The following is an 18,147-nucleotide window of genomic DNA, read 5'->3' on the forward strand; positions in this document are numbered from 1 at the left end:
GACCATGAGGGGGGGTGGGCGGGGTCCTGTGGGGGTGAAATGTTGCGCGGCGAATTCGAACCTACCCCCTCGCCGCGCCGATCCTCACGCGGAGGGTAAAACCCTGGTCGGACCTTAAGACAGCATTGTAGATCCCTGGGCGAGGGTGATGGAGGGGGGGGTCCGGCGGCGGAGCACCCACCTCCTCCCGGCGTGCCGGGAGGCAGGATGTCATCCCCCGTTGATCCAGGCCGCCCCGTCGGGGGTAGACCGCTCGTCTAGCCAATCAGCCTTAAGCGAGCGGTCTGGCCGTTGGAATGGCCGAGTTTGGTGTGGGCTTTGCGTCCTCGCATCGATCGTGGTTGTAGGGATATCGTTATGAACAACAATCACCACATGGGGAGGCGGCTGTCTCCGAAGGCGAACCTCAGTTACGAGCCACCACCCCTACTTGCCTCCTCTTTGTTCCCTGGCTTTCTGTCTCTTGCGCGCCTGCTGTCCAAGCCGTGCCCCCCGCGTCTCGCCTCCTCGCACCCACCCCGGCGGGGGGGCGCCTTCGTGCCTTTCGTCCCCTGCAGTGCGTGCGCGCTCCTCCCCGTACGTCACCGGCCCCCCGTCCTCTGTGTGCTGTTGGCTCGCCCCCTCTATCTGACCCATTGAATCGCTACGTTCATTCTCAAATCGCCCCCGCTTCCTCTGCGGCTGGGACGCCTCGTGCTCTGGCTGTTCCTCGTCTACGTCCATCACTGTGAATTCGTCGTCTGTCTGGCTGCCTTCGTTTGGATGGCCCGTTTCGGGTGGTTGCTCGCTCGGCCCTGGCTCTGTTGTGCGGTCGGGCATCTCTTCGTCCTCGCTCCTCTCTCCATCTTCGTCGCCGTCGTTGGCGTCTTCGGGGTGTCTGTGTCCGTCCCCGCCGCTGCCTCCTTGTAGGAGTTCGAAACGGAGTCGGTCCAGGAAGCGTCGTGCGGCTCTTCGGTTCCGTTGGCCCTTCCTGGGCGCCCGTTGGCTGCCTTGGCTGCTCTGGCTCCCCTCGCTCTCTTTCCCCTGACTCTGTTGGCTGTACTGACTCTGGCTCCCCCCGCCCTCCGCCTCTTCCTCCGTTGCTACGTTGGGGAGCTCGAAGAACTCATCGTCGATAAAGGCCATCTCGTCGTCCGCCGAGGCGTTCTCGTCTCTCTCGTCGTCTCCCTCGTCGTCGTACGTCTCACTCACTGGCGGCTCGCTCTCCCTCGGGTCCGTCGTCCCGTCTTCGGGCGTTGGGCCGTGGACTGCCTTGTCGTGCTCTGCCGTGTTCCACGGCTCGACCCCGGCTCCCTGCGCCTCGCGCACCGCATCGAGGGTCCGCTTTGTAGAGATTTCACGTTGTAGAGCGCCTCTACATCGCTCTACAACGGAGGCGCTTCGTCCCGCGGCGGATGTAGAGCTCTACAGCTCTACAGCGCTCTCCAGCGCTCTACATCTCTACAGCTCTACAGCGCTCTATACACTCTACATCCCTCTATACACCCTCCCTCAGTTCATGGCCCTCCAAATTCGGGTCGGAGCGCAGCGGAGTGGGCCCCGAGTTTGAAAAGGGCGACGGACTCTTGCGTCCTAGCCTCCAACAACGCCTCCCCGGCGCAGAGGGGGCCCCGGAGGGATGCTCAACCACGCAGAAAGAAAGAAAGAAAGAAAACGGACAACCAAAGGGATGGGAGGACCACGCAACGCCCGCACGTGTGAAGGAGCACTTGGAGCACTTGGAGCACTTGGAGTGCGGTCATCAACCTCACGCCCAGGACCGGGGAGCTGAGATTGGGGGGTTGCCTTCTTATTTCACGCTGACGTGTGCGAGCGAGGTTTCCACCTCTCTGCCGCTCACCTCAAAGCACCAAGCGCCAAGCGCCCGCACGTGAATGAGAGTACTCGCGCCGCTCCTGCTCGCGCTCGCCGCTCCGAGCAGGGCTGCCAATCCCAAGAACTCTGGGTGCGTGGTCCAGGCGACGTGGCCCGATGGACGAGTCGAAGACAGGCGCGTGCCTGGCTCCACATATGAGCGGCTGCCTAGGCGTTGTGCCAGCTCACACCCACCCTCCTCGCCCCGGCCCAGGGAGTGCATCGTTGAGGGCGAGGGGCGCAGCGGGCGGAGGTCGTCGGGCCGCGAGGCGATTGGCGCATCGTTTGGGTGGCTCAAAGATACGCGGTGGAACTGGAACAGATGGCGCGACGTCATCTTCCGCGCCGACGGCTCCTTCCTGGCTCCAGCGGAGGGCTGTGAGGCGGAAGGCAATCCAGCGTGCCGGTGGTATACCTCGGAGGACGACGTCATTGTCAAGTGAGACTCGCCACTCTTGAAGCGCCAGCCGCATGCACCACTGACTCAAGCGGTGGCCGCCCCGCTGCACGCAGGTTTGGCGGCGCGGGCCAACACAAGCTCAGCGTGGACTCGGACCGGCGCACGATGTCGGGCTTCCGAGAGTCTGACGGCGACGCGGTCACCGCAGAGCGAGTGAAGTGAGGACTGTGCAAGGGGAGGAGGCGCATTCCGCTCGGCCGCGTGCCGGCGGTCAGAGGCCAGAGGCCACCCATGCCTGCTGCTCGGAGAGGAATGTTTCATCCCACGCCACTGGCTCTAGGTTGAGTGGCGGGACGCGAGTGCGGGCCGGGGACACAGATGTTTCGAGAGCGCTCGGGCCGCTCTGCAACACGCGTTTGTGCGGAGATCGGACGGCCAGGTCGGGTTCGCGAGTACTTTTTCAAGTAGTGACACCGGACGTGCGTCCCCAATATTATCACACAGTGTATCTAAATGAACAACACTATTTCTCCGGGTCGCGAGCGCTCAGACCTCGCAGTGCCGATGGCGCTAACCGCTGTGTGCGGTCCCTGCTCCGTAGCGTCGCTCTCTCTCACGGACACGACGGTCTCGAACTCGTCAAGCTGCTGGCCGCGGTACTCGATCGGGGGCAGCTCCATCGCCAGCGAGACGTGGCGGTCGAACATACCGAGCACGAGCTCTCGCCTCTCCGACGTGCCGCAACCCTCCCCGCCGTCTGCCACCAGCGCCCCGCCATCCGCCCCGCAGCGAGTCCACAGCGTCCGGCGGACAGCGCCGCCATCGGCAAAGACGCGGCGTGGTTCGGCCCGCCGCGGCACCTCCTCGCGGATCGGCGCCTCGCAGGGAGGGACGATGTGCGGAACGAGCACCTCGGGCAGCGGCGGCATCTCCAGCGGCCGCTCGCGCCAGTAGTTGAAGAGCAGCGTGTGGCGGAGGGATGACCGGAGGTGGCAGCGCCCGGAGGCCGCCACCCCTTGCGGTGCAGCCGTCGGCGCGCCTCCCAGGCCGCACACGCCGTGCAGGAGGCTGCCCTCAAAGACCGCCATCGCGCCGGCGTGCGGCCAGACGAGGCTCGCGCGGACCATGCGCCCAAGCGCCTCCGGCGGCCTTTGGTCGAGGACGAGCGTGGGGCCGCCGTGGTCGTCCAGGTACAGCACGACGCTCAGCAGCGGGCTGCGAAGCTCACCGTGCCGCTGCGCATGCTCCTCGTCGCAGTCCCAGTGCAGCTGCATGCTAGAGCCCGTCGGACGTCTCTGCGTCCAGAACTCAAGCCCAGAGCAGCGTCCTGCGGCGGCCGCCACCGCCGCCGGAAGTGCTGCATCGACGTGGGCGACCGTCGCGCGAAGCAGCGCGCCAGGCACCTCTCCACGAGGGAGCCAGTGCGACTCCCGCCACCAGTGCGCCCGGGCGTCGGGCGAGTCGCTCCCTTGCAGCTCGGTCAGCCAGGCTCGCAGCAGCTGGCACGGCAGCGCAGTGGAGGCGACGGCAGCCAGCGGCTGGCCGGAAGCATCGGTGACCATATTAGCTTTGTAGATGGCAGACGGGGTTCGGCCTCCAACCAGTTAGGGAAGCCCGAAGACGGGGAGGACGCGGCCCTGAGTAGGGTAGTGCCGTACGCTCGTGCTGCAAAAACCTGGCCGGCCCCTGCCCTGCCCCTACCTACCTACCAACCTACCTACCCTACTTATGGGAAACTAAAAAAGAAATCACCTGGGTGAAGGTGGGGTACTATACCAACTAGAGTGATGGTTGGTGGTACTCTCCTGCAACCACAGTCCTTCTTGTGACATGGCAGGCCACTCTCAAGCCCTACAAGCATCAGATCACCCATTTGGGGAGGGTTGACATCGTGATTTCCGCGGAAAATTTCTTTTTCTGCTGTGAAAATTCCAGCGTGGAAGAGGGAAAAACCACGGGAGGGCCCAGACCTACCCTTCCTACCCCGGCATCAGGTCCGAAAAGTAAAAAGAATCCACCCGAGCGTGCCGTCATCTCCTGTCGTCCGTAACCCTGCCATCATACACACACTCACGCCGCGATCGCGAGAATGATTGGATGGGCAACTCGCACTCCTGTCGTCGTCAGAGCCTACTTCCGCCAAGGCGTTCCTCCCAACTCGATGAAGATGGTGCGCCGCGCCTTGAACAGCCCCGTCTCTTTCTCCGTCCTCGATGGTGTCATCTCCGTGTGCGTGACGCTCTGGATCGGAGCAGCGCTCCTGGTATGAGCCACCAATTTAATTCACCAACACAGCCAATCCACTCCGCGGCACTAACTTCAACCGTGCCTCCGTAGCGCGGCGTCCCGCAGGCTTTGCTCAGCGCGGGTCTGGGCGCTTCCGGCGCCTTCTACCTGATGCTCTCAACTTCAATGGCGCTCGGCACCGTGCAGGCAGCGCCGGCCAAAGCGAGCATGAGCAAGAGTACCGCGACTTCGGAAGAAGAAGATGAAGCGATCTTCCTGTGGGGAGGACCTTCGCGGTACACGTACACGGGCTAGAGCCCGCAGCGTGCGAGACCAAACAAGGTGGACGGGAGGCGATCGACCCACGTCGACGGCACGGCATGTGTCTCCCCCCCCCCCCCTCTCTCTGGCCTGTGGGCGACAGAAATCTCTCCGCGCTGTGGCGAGATGAGAGCCGCTCTCTGTTGGTTTCCGCCCCGTGGACTGACACTAGTTTTGTGTGCAGTGTGGGGGCGGGCGGCACGATCATTGGTGTTCCACATACATGCGATGTACATCAGTCGTTAAGCTCGCCGACTGTCACACACATTTCATATCACATGTGCATAACATGGAACAATAAAAGAATAATCAATATTGCAAGTATACACATGACAATAATCACTATCACACATTACTAGAGGCGTAGAGCACGGCCCCACGAAGCTCAATCAGCGTACACTCTCGGCGACATTTGGCCCCCGCTGGCGAGCGGCAACCGGATACGTCCTGCCGCGCGCAAGTTCTCACGGCTCAGGCGACAGGCTGTGAGCAGGTAGCGTCACGCCCTTGGGCGCCATGCCCATGCCGTGCTCGGCATCTAGCCTGCCGCTCGTTCGGTTCTGGTAGGAGCGGTAGCAGAAGAAGGCGGTGAGACCGCCGAGGACAAGCGCGCACAGGAGGCCCACGACGACGACAATAAGCATGCGGCCGTCGACGAGGCCAAACGGGTATTCACTGTGGTAGGGCGACGCGCCGTCCGCCGTCACGATGAAGACGTGCGTGTCGCTCGACCCCGAGGCGAGGGTGATGCCTCGCTGGCCGAGCCCCGACCAGGTGGCTCCGTCCCAGCCGTCGCCGTACGAGTCGCGCATAGTGAGGACGCAGCGAGAGCCCGGCGTCGCGGTGAACGCGTGCGAGTATCCGGGAAAGTCGTCGGAGTAGGGGCCGCCAGTGAGCGGCGCCTCCACGCCATCGCACTCGAGCGCCCAGCTAACCTCCTCGGGGTATCGCCCCGACTCCACAATCACCCCCGAGAAGGCGGCTGGCGCAGCGGAGGACATCAGCGGCGTCGGTGGCGAGGCGGCGGCGGCTGCGGACGCCTCCGTCGACGCCTGCAGCCGAGGAGCGTAGAGCCGGCCGCTGGTGACGAGCGACTCGGAGTACACCGACGGTGCGATCGAGGCCGGCTGCCAGTGCCCTGAATGGTCGACGAGATCTGCGTGGTGCACGTAGGTGATCGCCTCTCCCCCAGCAGAGTTGGGCAGCTCCGCAACGACCGTGCACCCCCCCCGCGTCCAGTCCGTCCGGTAGTCTGTCGCCCCGCGCACCAGCACACCAATCATCGTCCCGTCCTCGGCAAAGACGCCGCTCCCCGAGTTACCACCAAACGAGTCTGTCGACCCCGTGAACCACTCGTACCCGTTGCCTGCCCCGGTGTTGGTGACTCTGCCGCCGGCGTCCACCTTGGCGGGAAGCCCCGACGGGAAGCCAATCATCAGGAGCTTCTGACCCATGGTGGTCGGGACGGCCGTGTCGTGGCGGTTTGTGGCAGGGGTGCGGTCCTTGACCGGACGGTCCAGCTTGACGTACGCAATGTCGGTCCCGCCCGTGTCAAAGTCTGTCCAGTACCCCGCGCAGTAGTAGACATCGTCCTCGGTGATCTCGGGGAAGGTCGGATTCCCATCCGAATCGTGGCCGGTGACGTGGTAGTTGAAGACGTACGCGACATCGGCGCAGCTCGCCGGCCCGCTCTCCTTCACGATGCAGTGCCCCGCCGTGATCATCCGGTCCGGACCGACGAGAGTGGCAGAGCAGTGGCCGAGCGAGGGCTGCTTGAGGTACCGCTCCCCGTCGCACATGTTGTACTGCGCCCCGTGGCGCTCGTCGATTGGCCACGCACTCAACTTGTAGATTCCGCCGTCCTCTATCTTTTCGAGATCATCACGCGTCGTCTGCACCGCAATCACATTCTCCAGCAGGTTGAGCGCGAGCGCGTCGTCGCCGCCGTCGAGCTGCCACCAGTCGCGCCGGTCGTCTAGGCCGTGGACCACTTTGCCGGTCTCGACCAGGTCGATGCTGCTCGCGGACGGCTGCAGCGTCGACGGGTTGGGTGAGAGCGCGAGCACCGAGGCAGCAGCGGCAAACGCAAAGAGCGGCATGGGGCTGGCTGGCACCTGTGGCAGGCCGCGGGAGAGAGACCGGTGAGGAGTGAGCCGCGGGTACGAGAGGCAAGGGAGCGTGTGCGGGAGCGACGGCGGTGCTGCTGGGTGGCTGGGCGCAACGCACGAGATCGGTTGGGTCGACAGCGCCTAGGGAGCAAGGTGGGGGGGCTGGGCGTTTGCGACTTCTATCCCGCTGGGATTGATTCCGTTTTCTGACCGACTGAGCTAAGGAGTTATGTGAAGGCGAGCACTACGTCTGCAACAGCAGGCAGCAGCAACAAAGGTATCAGGACAGACGCGAGAGCAGGCTATAGAGTTGACCGGAGCTAAGCAAGAAATCACGGCGGGGGTGCCCGCGGCCGGAGCTATAAGAAACCAGGCATGCACCGTGGGGTGGGGGTTTCCTTTTTTGCGTAATTTCGTTTCAGAACAGCCCAGCCGCCGACTCATACTCAGTCACTGAAACTCAAGAGAGAGTAATGGAGCACCAAACACGCTTCTGGTTTTCCCTGGACTTTTCAAACTAGATGAAATGCTGGGGCACCTTCTAGATACCACTGCGAGAGAGAGAGATTTTTAGCAATACCAAACAACTCTAACACTCACACGTCATTTGGGGCCTGGAGCCCTGTTCACGCGCGCGCGAGACGTGCAGACAGGGTTCATGCCAGGTGGCTGAGGGAGGGTGTAGAGGATGTAGAGTGTAGAGCGCTGTAGAGCTGTAGAGCTGTAGAGCGCTGTAGCGCTGTAGAGCTCTACATCCGCCGCGGGACGAACTGCGTGCGTTGTAGAGCGATGTAGAGGCGCTCTACAACGTGAAATCTCTACAACAAACTCTACATCAAAAGCGGCGAACGAGGCACGGTCGCTCTCCGACATGAGGCGCGTTGCACTTGCCAGTGCTGCCCTGGCCTTCTGTCTGCCCGCCCAATGGGTGGCAGGTGCCTCTGCTGCTGTGGCATGCCTCACGGCTGCGACTGGCCGGCGCCTTGGCACGTCAGCTCGGCTCGGCGTAGCGATAGTGGCCAGCGCAACTCACTTGGACTCAACGCTCAGCCAGGAGCTCCCGCACGCGCTGGCGCGAGGCATGGCGCATGCAACGCGCAGCAATGCTCGCCTCGCCTCGCGCAAATGCGACCGTCCTCGCCGCCGACAGTCCACCGCCTGCTAAAGAAGCACAGCGACGAATGCGGCACCGGCGACGCACGGCAGGCTGGTCATGACGCAGTTATAGGGTGTTGTGTGCCGTCAGAGTGACTCTCTGTGTGTCAGGGATAATCAGGGCCGTCCATCAGAGCTCCAGTAAGCTCGGAGACACCCCATTAGCGCGGCTCGACCTCTTTGAGTCACTGCCTTCCCGCGGTTTTGCTGTAGAGCCTCTACAACAAACTCTACAGCAAAATCGCGCTCTACATCGCTCTACAACGCACGCAGTTCGTCCCGCGCCCGATGTAGAGCTCTACAGCTCTACAGCGCTCCAGAGCGCTCTACAGCTCTACAGCTCTACAGCGCTCTACACTCTACATCCTCTACACCCTCCCTCAGGCCAGGTGAGAGCGAATGTGGCGCGGTTCACGCCTCGCACAACAGAGAGAGAGATGCGCTCTGCATGGTGGGACATAAAAGAGAGAGCGAGTACTTGGCCAGTAGGCCGTGCGTTGTTACCACTGCCAATGCGAAAAAAAGAAACGGAAATACGTCCTCAAGACACGGCTATCACCTCCTACCCAGCAGCTTTCCGGGAGCCTCCGTCTCGCCAATCGCCTCATGCCCATGTTCGCCTCGGCTCTCCTCCTCTCTGGCAACTCTGCGGCTGCCGCGCCTTCCAACGCCCGCGGTCGGCAAAAAGAAAAATAAGGGCGTGACTCCATCTCCTCCTCCGGCCTCAAGGAGCGCTTGAAGCAGCTTTTCGGGAGCGGTCCCGCCGCCTCATCAACATGCTCGCATCCGCCCTCCTCCTGTCTGCGCCCGCTGCGGCAGCCGCGCCCTCGAACGCCCGCGTGTGGGCCACCGATGCGCTCATGGGCGCCGTCGAAGCCGGCCTGAAGCCCGTCATCGCCGACGTGGTCTGCGGGATCCCAATGGATAAGCTGCTCGGCCACGAGTCTATCGAGGAGGGCCCGGTCGCTATCGACGTCAAGTCCTTCGCCCTGTCGCGCTGCTCGGTCGGCGGCATCTCCGTGCGCAACCAGCCCGACGGCCTGCTCGTCAAGGTGTCGGGCATCTCGGCGCACGCAGAGGGCAGCTCCCTCGCCAAGCAGGCCGGCTGCACCTTCATGTGCTACGACCCGATGGACGCCTCCTTCTCCGCCGAGCTGTACGACTCTGAGATCACGATGCTCATCTCGCTCGGCGCGGCTCGCGGCGTGCCCGATTTGGCGGCACGCTACGTCAACACAAACTTCCAGATGCGCAACATCCAGCTGCACGAATTTAAGGGCGTCTCCCTCTTTGCAAACATGATCACCGGCGTCATCGGCAAGGTGACCAACCGGATCGCCAAGAAGAAGGTTGGCAAGGTCATCGGCACGCTTGGCGACGTCCTTCACCACCTGCCGCTGCACCACCTGCCGCTCGGCGAGCCGCTCGCAACGGTCCTTCCCCGCGCCGGCCACCTCATGCTCGACGCCGACGTCACCTCCATCGGATACAAGAAGCCCGCGTGGGTCATCGACATCCTTACCGTCCTCTCCTCGCCGCCGGCGGTGGGCGCGCGCTCCTATCCGTACGCGCCGACTGCTCTCCCGAGCGCCCCGCCGGTGGAGCACCGCTCGCAGCAGCTCATCGCCACCGTGACGCCGTGGACCATCAACGAGGCGCTCTTCGCGCTCGAGAAATCCGGACTCCTGACCCTACCCGTCACCTCCGAGGCGCACGGCCAGTCCGTGCCGCTCACCTTCTCCACCTCGCCCTCGCTGAGCGTGGTGGGCGACCGTGCCGAGCTCACCCTCGCCAACGTGGTCGCCGGCCCAGCCTCGCGAACCAACTCGACCCTCACCATCGGCGGCACGTCCCCCACCCTGCTCATCGACGGCCACGTCGCCAAGGCGCGGTGGGGTGGGCACGCCGACGCCTCCCTCCGCGTCTCCGGCTGCGGCGAACGCCAGCTCTCCTTCCGCGCCGCGCCCGCCGCCGGCTCAGCCGTCGCGGCCGCCGGCAAGGGTGAGGTGGCCCTCGAGATCAAGTCGGTGCAGGATGCGCCGTGGTGGGAGGTGCAGTGCGACTCGGCGGGCGCGAACCTCGTGCTCGACGCGCTCGGCGTCGAGAACGTGCACAAGTCGGTTGCCTGCGCGGCGACGGCCCTCGAGGCCTTCGACACGTCGGGCAGCGTCCCCGCGTCCGAGACGCTCTCCTGCCTGCTCGACGCGTGGGCAAACAAGCTGGACCTTATCTGGGGCATCGTCAACAAGCTCGACGCCCTGCGCCCGCCCGGCTTCCCAGACGTGCTCTCCTTCCTCTGGGACGGCCTCGTCGCTCTCGACCTCGAGCTAATCTCCCGCGAGGGAGTCGGCGACGCCGCCGCCGTCACCGCCTGCGTGCAGGACCGCTCCCCGACCGCCCGGCTGTCGGGCATCTACCGCTGCCTCCTCGACGCGACCGCGCCGGCGATTGACAAGGCCTTCGCCTCGGCGGCCGACCTGCGCACGATCCTGCTCACCCCCGAGCTGAACGCGCTCGTCGACGCGATGGCAAGCGGCGAGGCGTCGACTGCGGCGCCGGACGTGCTCACCGCCCTCAACGGCGTCCTCGCGGGCCAGAGTAAGCCGCTGCAGCAGGTGGCGGACGACGCGATGGCGGTGCTGCGCGACCTGCTCGCCGCGTCGCACGAGTCGGCCGGCGAGGAGCGGACGCAGGCCGTCGTCGGCACCCTCAAGCGCCTCGTGAAGGTGGCGTGGTCGGCGCTGCAGCAGGTCGACGTCGCCGTGGACGGCGCGCCCATCGGAGGATCGTACGACCTCTCGCAGCTCAAGGCGGTGGCCGAGGCGGCCAAGGCGGACCTCGAGGCCGGAAGCGCGTTCGCCTGGACCGTGCGCGCGGCCGACGCCGACCTGGTCGGCACGTACACGCGCTCGTCCGTCTCGTACGTCGCCCACCCTCCCGCCTCGCTCGAGGCGGAGATCCCGCTCGGCGTCCTCTTCTCGACCGCCTTGCGGCTTGCACGCGAGACGGCGCTCGGCCAGATGGCGCTCGGCCGCCAGGGCGGCGCGGACGGCACGGCGGCGGGCTCGATGCGCGTCGGCTTCACCTCCTCCGCGTCGGGCATCGAGGGCAAGGCGCAGGCGGACTGGCGCGCCGTTCTCCGCGCCGCCGTCGCTGTGGCGTCCCCTCGCGCGGCGCACGTGATCGACATGCTCCCCGGCTGGGTGACCAAGTGCGTGGCCGGCTGGGCGCAGGGGTCCTTCTGGGGCTCGGCCGACATTGAGGTGCAGGGGCGCAAGCTGCTCGCCCTTGAGAGGGAGGCCTTCGACGCCCTGACCGCCGGGCAGTCCATGCTGGCGGAGCACACTGCGGCGGACGGCTCGTTCCACTGGTAGAGAGGCTGCGGGCGCGGCACTGTGGCGCCCACCCTCCTTCACCCTTGCTCGCGTGGAGGCCCCCCTCGCTCTTGCGTCTTGGAGGCGGAGGGGCGAGCGGACACGCAGCAGGGCGTGTGAGAGATCCGCTCTCAGTCTCGCTCCCCCCCACCATGCACACGATACAACGGGGGGCAAGATATGAACATGAACACCATGGAGTTGGAGTGCAGTTGGCGACGGTATATCATTTCCCACTATGCCACGTCGCCCATCTCTGTGCATGATGGGCGACGTGGCATAGTGGGAAATTGATATACCGTCGCCAACACTCTGTGCATGCGCATGGCGAGAAGTTTTGTCTACTACTGAGTAACTGTCTCTTGAATAATTTTACGAAATGTTGTATATGCAGCTCAAAAGCTTGAAAATAGAATTCTACATTCATGCAACGTCCACAGCATCGTTTGGGGGCTCTCTTCGGCGGCCAGCCTCCTCGATCCGCCTGTTGGCAAACTCGGCGACGAGCGGCCCTGTTCCGGCGGCGGCGAGCAGCGGCAGCACGATGTCGTAGGCGCGCGTGAGCTCAAAGAGCAGCAGGGATGCGGTGAGAGGCGCGCGAAAGACGGCCGAGAGCGTCGCCGCCGCGCCGATGGTGGCGTACGCGGGCGCGTCGGCGATGGTCAACTGCGGGATCACGCCCCAGCTGCCGACGGGGATCCCGACCGAGCTCTGGTACGACGCGATGGCGTCGGCGAGCAGGGAGAGCCCGCCGCCCGCGGCGGACTGGTACGCGAGCCCGAGCACAGCACCGAAGAACAGGGACCTGCCCGCGCGCAACCATGCAAGGCGGTGAGTGCCGACGTGTTGGGAGAGGGGCGCCAACGCGAAGGGGAAAGGGGAGGGAGGGGGTGGCGCACGGCGCAAAAGCGCCGCCGATGAGGCCCGCCCCGAGGCAGAAGGCCGTCGCGAGCAGCTTCGCGCCGAGCAGCAGAAGCAGGTTCGCCTCGAGGCTCTGGCCGGACGCGAAGGCGAGCCCTCCCCGCAGCGACTCGAGCAGCGGCGCGCTGTCGGCAGGCAGCTCGAGGATGCCGGCAGCGGCGGCGGCGTCGACCGCACCGGCCGGCAAGGCGACGTCCGCCGCCTGCTGCGCGGCGGTGACGGCGGTCTCGCCCGTCGCGAGGATGGCGTCGAGGGTCGAGTACCCAAAGAAGAGGATCTGCGGGAAGGCGATGCCGAGCAGGCCGCACGCGGCTCCGCCCAGCGCCGGACGGAGGAAGAGCGGCACGGCGGAGAGGGGCCCTGCGGCCGCTGCGGCGGACTCTGGCTGGAAGAGAGCGCGGGCGCGCGACGTGGCCTGCTCGAAGACCACCGCGACGCCGCCCGAGAGCGCCCCCAACCCGACGTACAGCGGCAGCTCGACGATCGAGCTCTGCACGGTGAAGACACCCGGCCGCAGCGCCAGCTCCGAGCCGAGCAGCTCCTGCGCGGCGAGGGCAGACGCGACGGCCGCGAGCACGGTCGCGACGATGGCGGTGTTCGACTTGACGTCCAGCTCCGCCGCGTCCCGCCTCAGCCGCAGCCGCGTCGCCGCGTCCGGCGGTAGCTTGCCGCCCTGCCGCTGCTCGCGCCGCTGCTCGCGCCGCTGCCGACCGCTGCTCCGCTCGCCGGCGGGGCCCAGCTCGACCTCCTCGCTCGTGACGGCGGCGCGCACTTGGGCCGGGACAACCTCGAGAGCGAAGAAGACGCCGGCGATCGGGGCGTTGAAGCCGGCGGCGACGCCTGCCGCGGCGCCGGCAGAGAGGAGCTGCCGGCGCGCGCGCAGCGCGGCGGGGCTCGTCGCCAGCTCGCTCGAGATTGTGCCTACGGCCGCGGTACAGCGGCGTGAGGCGGCGCCCTCGCCTCCGCCGCTCGCCCCTCGAGCTGGCGCGGCTGGTGCACCGTTCTCGAGCCGGTACGTCCCGGTCGCGAACCCACTCACCAGCCGGGAGATGAAGACGCCGAGCTCGACCGACGGGCCCTCCGGACCGAGCGCGTTGCCTGTGCCAAGCGTCGCGACCGCCGAGGCGCCGCGAACCAGTGACGCCGCCGGCCGCACTGCCACCGACTGCTCCACCTCTGCCACATGCTCTGGCAGGCCGGGGCCCATCCCGCGCGGAGAGAGGGCGCGAAGTGCGGAGACAGCGAGCCCGCCCGCGGCAGGAACCAGGACGTACAGGCCGCCGATGTTGCGCTCATCCCACGGCATCACCACAGAGTCTCCGTCGTACACGGCCGCAGCGGTTGCCGCGATGGATGCCTTGAAGAGGGCAACCGCACAGCCAGTGATGGTCCCAATCACCACGGCGGCAGCAAGCGCGCGGCCGCTCGCGACAAGGCCCTCGTCCTCTTCAGCCTCCCGCCGGTCAGTCAGGTATTCCCACGTGCCAAACCTCGCAACAGGATCCTCCTCCTCCTCCTCTTGCAGGCGCGCCCATGGGAGCAGAGGCGAGCGTAGGCCAGGCTGCGACAGCGCAACGCTCGGCCGATGGTGGATTGGGCTAAAGGCGGTGATCAACATCATCGTCGCCGTCGCTAGCGGTAACAGCATGGTTGAGTCCTGTCTGCTATTGCCGCAGTCGTTCAGCTGCTCCTGTGCCAGGGAGCCGCACCCGAGGTACAGCGGAGTCGGCCTGGTTGGGCGGAATTGAAGAAATCGTCTTGCAGCCCTTGGGTTGTTCCGTCCTCCCATCCCTCCCTTGGTTGTCTGTTTTCTTTCTTTCTTTTTTGTCTGTTTTCTTTCTTTCTTTCATTATAGCTCCGAGTAGAGGGGGCGGTCTGCTGCTAGGGGAAACCCGGAGCGCGGAGCCAACCCTCGGAGATCCGTGTTTACTTTACGGCCCTTTCCCTGCGAACGCGCACCCCCAGGGCTAGGGCTCTCTTGCCCGCAACCCGATGCCAATCATCCGGCCCGCTGGGTGCGCTTCTCAGCTCCCTGGCCCTGGATGTGCGGTTGATGTTAGATGACTGCACTCCAAGTGCTCCAAGCACCCCGCAGTCTTCCTACCTTAAAACCCCTGTGTGGTGGCGGCGTGCCGTCCTCCCCTCCCTCCCTTTGGGTTGTCTGTTTTTTCTCTAGTTTTTTTAGAGGTTCTCAAGAAAATAAAACGGTAAACGCGCGCGTCGTCCCGCGGCGTCCCCCCGCGCAACTGTCTCTTTTTCTTTTCAGCCACGTGCCCACACTGCTTGCGTGTTGCTCTGAGGGAGGGTGTAGAGGATGTAGAGTGTAGAGCAGGAAAAGAAACCACCACCACATGTGTCGAGCAGGAAAAGAAACCAGTCCCGCATCAGGAGGCTTCCCTGAGCGTCACAGCTCGGTGATTGATCGCGCCGGCCGGACACCACTGAGTGAGACGTCCGTTCCGGGCATTTGAACGCGACCTTCGGGGGCTCTATGGCTCAGACTGGACTCCTCTTGGTCCCTTCTGATGCCCTAGGCCACACCTGGGCCTTACCTGGGTTCTAAGGGCCGGCCAGGGTTTGCCTCCCTAAAGGGGCCCGGAGGACCTTAAGAAAGTGAGCGCGAGGCCGTCCCGTTTTGATCTCTCGGTAAGTGGGCGCCCGCCCGCCGCCTCTGAGGGGGCCGGGCCCCCTAGTCTGAAAACCAAAACAAGCTCGAAAACAGCCAAAATCAGCCTGCGAGAGAGGCACTGCCTGCGCGCCGCTGACCTCATGTCGGGGGATGTGTGCCGACACCAATACTGATCTAAAACCTGGAAACCCTTGTTCAAAGCCGACCCTAAGCGCCATCCTTCCTGCTCTCACCTGATGCTGCTTGTGCGTCCCCGCGCCGCCTCCTTGGCCCCCTTGGGCGTATTTTCTACTCCCAGTGGGGTCCCGTGGGCCCCCGGGCCCCTCTTGTTTTCTGTTTTCTTTTTTGTGTCGTGCGAGGGAGTTTTGTTGTAAAATTCTGTTTTTCAAAACGCCCGCCCGGCCCCCCACTCACCGAGAGAAGGGACGGCCCGAGGCAGAAGGGCAGGGACATAAACTGACACAAAGGCGTTGACCGACAGCGGTCGGATTATCTGCTCGCCAGCATGGGGCAAAACGTCGCCACCTCGTTGTCTGGTATCTGGAAGGGTTTGTGATTTGCACATATGTGTGGCTGCAGCCTAAAGTCAGGTGCCAGGGCAACGGGCACGCCAACAAGATTCCGCCATCTGCGGCTGTCTGCTGCTTTATGGGCTAGCGATTGCGTGCCGTCCTCTATCTCGGACGCAACCTCGGTGAAGGAGGAGAAGTTGGAGCCGAGGATGAGGCGTGTCTTGCCGAGGTTCAGCAGGTCGATGTACGCGCGACGGACGGCCGATTCGTCGCGGGAGTCGCAACGTCTTGTCGTGAGGCGTCGGCGCTGATCAAGCGGTGTGTTGCAGTCCAACTGCCACTGACCGTTCGTCACAATGCGGCCCGGCAAGGCCGCCATCAGCCCCCGGTACGCCTCCTCGCTATCCGCGGCGAGGTAAAAGGTTGTGCTGTTGTCCAAGGCCGCGAGCGCCTTTGCCTTGGTGGCAAAGGCCGTCCAGTGGGAAGACTTCCTCGCCTTTTGGAGGTTCGCGATGGCGGTGGGGCCATACTCGAGGTTCGCGGCTTTCGCCGCAGACACGCTCGTGGACGTTAATGGCCTCTCCTGCGAAAAGGGGAAGACGCTCCGCACGTGCATGCCGACCATCGATGATGTGGCGATGACCTGCTTGGCCACGAAAGGGAGCGGAGACAGCTGGCGCAGGTGGTGGCGAGCGTGCTTCCAGTTTCCAAACGGATGGTTCATGAGGAAGGCACTAATGAAGTGCACGACGCGCTTGTCGTCGTCAAAGGCTGTGGTCATGTTGGCGAGCTGCTGCTGCGTCTTACCGCTCGCCGCTTCCATCACATAGTCCACCTGTAGCGCTGCGCTGAGGTCCACCTCTGGATGCACCGGGCGGTCTCGCAGGGCGAATGGGAAGGGTTTCTGACACAGGTTGCGCAAGCTAATGTTGCAATGCGCGTCCGGTATCCACTCAACAATGAGCGGACGTCCCACGTGAGCCGCCACCGACATGGCGGAGGCTAGGGCTCGTAGCCGGTTGCCCAGCCCGTTCCTTGGCTGAACCACAAGGGGCGCCCTTGCGAGTGACGGGCCGCCCTCTCGCAGCGGCGATGCGTCGGCCGACGGTGGCCGGTCTATACTTGTCCGCTTGCTCCTGTGCGTTTGAGCTGGCAACGACGCCTCCCCGCAGGCCGCACGCTCCGTGCCTCGGGCCTCCACCTCATCCGCCCCGCTCGCCATCCGTGCCAAGCGTTGGTCGACATCCAACGCGGCACGCTCCGTGATGCGCTCAAACCAGTCCCGGGCGGCACGGCTGCGCTCGTCCACCCACGTCGCATTGGCTCCTTGCCGTCGCATAAATTCCTCCATCTTGTCGAGGTTGATGACCACAAAGGGAAACTGCAAAGCGCCAAGCAATGGCGCGGAGGCGCAAGGCGGAAAGCGGCTCTTTACCTCGTGCAAGCCGAGGATTGGGATGGAGCCGGCTGCGGCAGCCTCATACCTGTGGAGGTGCGCTCGGTGTGAGTGCGGCTGAGTGGATGGAGGAGCTTTGGGATGGAGCCTGTGCGCTATGGCAGAGGCGTGTGGATCCGAGGGCAGGGCTGCGGGCTATGAGACCGCACCAGCGGAAGCACTCGGCGGCATTGCCTGCTGGTTGCAGGGTGAACTTGCTCTTGAGTAGCACGCTACGTGAGTCGGCGTAGGAGAGCGGTGTGGCAGAGCCGATGTAAATGCCTTGCGGTGCATGCGGTCCGGAGGAGCACTCCATCTGCACCGCGCCTGCCATGGAGCGGCTGCTGTCGTGCGCGACCCACTTGGTGGTCTCGTAGACAAAGCCACAAGAGCCCTTCAGCCAGGCCCTGGCGTAGTTGAACCAAATCTGCCGGCCTGAGCGCGTCTTCGAGGCAACGAGGTTGAACACAAAGGGGCGCTCCGAGGCCGGCGTGGCGAGGGCTTCGGCGCGCGACACGCTCTTCATGTTCGAATTCATGAATAGCGGCAGGAATACCGGCGCGTTCGGCCCGTTGAGGTCATCCGCCGCCCCCGGGTACATCAGCAGCGTTGAGTTTGAGCGATCCGACGCCTGGAATGGCTCCACGCCTTTGCGACCACAGTTCTCGTCCGAAAAGACCTGGGGGGGGGGGGGGGGTCCAGCGACCTGAGGCCCGAAGGGTCCCAAAAAACCCGGGGGGGGGGGGGGGGGCCAACCACCTGGGGCCCCAAGGGAGGGGATGGGAACCCAAACCCCATGAACCCCTCCCCCCCCGGGTTTTTGGCCCAGGGTCCCCCATGGGCCCCCAGGGGCCCTTTAAACAACGGGGAAATTTGGAACCCTTGGACCACTTAAAAAAGGGGCCCCCTAAATGGGGCCCCAAAACCCCCCCCGGGGGTTTTCCCCAAGGAGGGCCAAAGGTTTCTCCTTTGGGGACCCGGGTCAGCATTCCTTTTAAACCCCCCGGAGTTTCCAAAAAAAACCCCCCAAAACCAACCCTGGGGGGGACCTTGACCACTGCCGACCCCCCCCAAATCCAACCGGGATCCAAAACCCCCCCCGCCCTGGGCCTTTCATTTATGAAAAAAGAAAAACCCGGATTTTGGGGCCCCCATACTTGCGCAACCTTGGGAGGGGGGGAAAAAGGCTCCCCCCCCTCCCAAAAGGGGGGG

At 64.6% G+C, this 18,147-nt stretch overlaps 3 protein-coding genes across 3 annotated transcripts; 1 reads left to right on the forward strand and 2 right to left on the reverse strand.

Moving 5' to 3' along the window:
- Positions 1-1,841: 1,841 nt before the first annotated feature.
- Positions 1,842-3,816, reverse strand: EMIHUDRAFT_103706 (hypothetical protein; the record flags this gene model as incomplete). The annotated part of the gene is made up of 2 exons (XM_005766234.1): positions 1,842-1,998; positions 2,807-3,816. 2 exons carry the CDS (start codon positions 3,814-3,816, stop codon positions 1,842-1,844), a joined length of 1,167 nt encoding a protein of 388 aa, XP_005766291.1.
- A 1,449-nt stretch (positions 3,817-5,265) lies between these two features.
- Positions 5,266-6,900, reverse strand: EMIHUDRAFT_212395 (hypothetical protein; the record flags this gene model as incomplete). The annotated part of the gene is made up of 2 exons (XM_005766235.1): positions 5,266-5,739; positions 5,908-6,900. 2 exons carry the CDS (start codon positions 6,898-6,900, stop codon positions 5,266-5,268), a joined length of 1,467 nt encoding a protein of 488 aa, XP_005766292.1.
- Positions 6,901-8,793: 1,893 nt separating this feature from the next.
- On the forward strand, positions 8,794-11,839 carry EMIHUDRAFT_437040 (hypothetical protein). The gene is made up of 2 exons (XM_005766236.1): positions 8,794-11,659; positions 11,716-11,839. Exon 1 carries the CDS (start codon positions 8,841-8,843, stop codon positions 11,436-11,438), a length of 2,598 nt encoding a protein of 865 aa, XP_005766293.1. The 5' UTR covers positions 8,794-8,840; the 3' UTR covers positions 11,439-11,659; positions 11,716-11,839.
- Positions 11,840-18,147: the final 6,308 nt, after the last annotated feature.

Source organism: Emiliania huxleyi (genome assembly GCF_000372725.1).
Source record: "Emiliania huxleyi CCMP1516 unplaced genomic scaffold EMIHUscaffold_52, whole genome shotgun sequence".
Taxonomy (NCBI): Eukaryota; Haptophyta; order Isochrysidales; family Noelaerhabdaceae; genus Emiliania; species Emiliania huxleyi.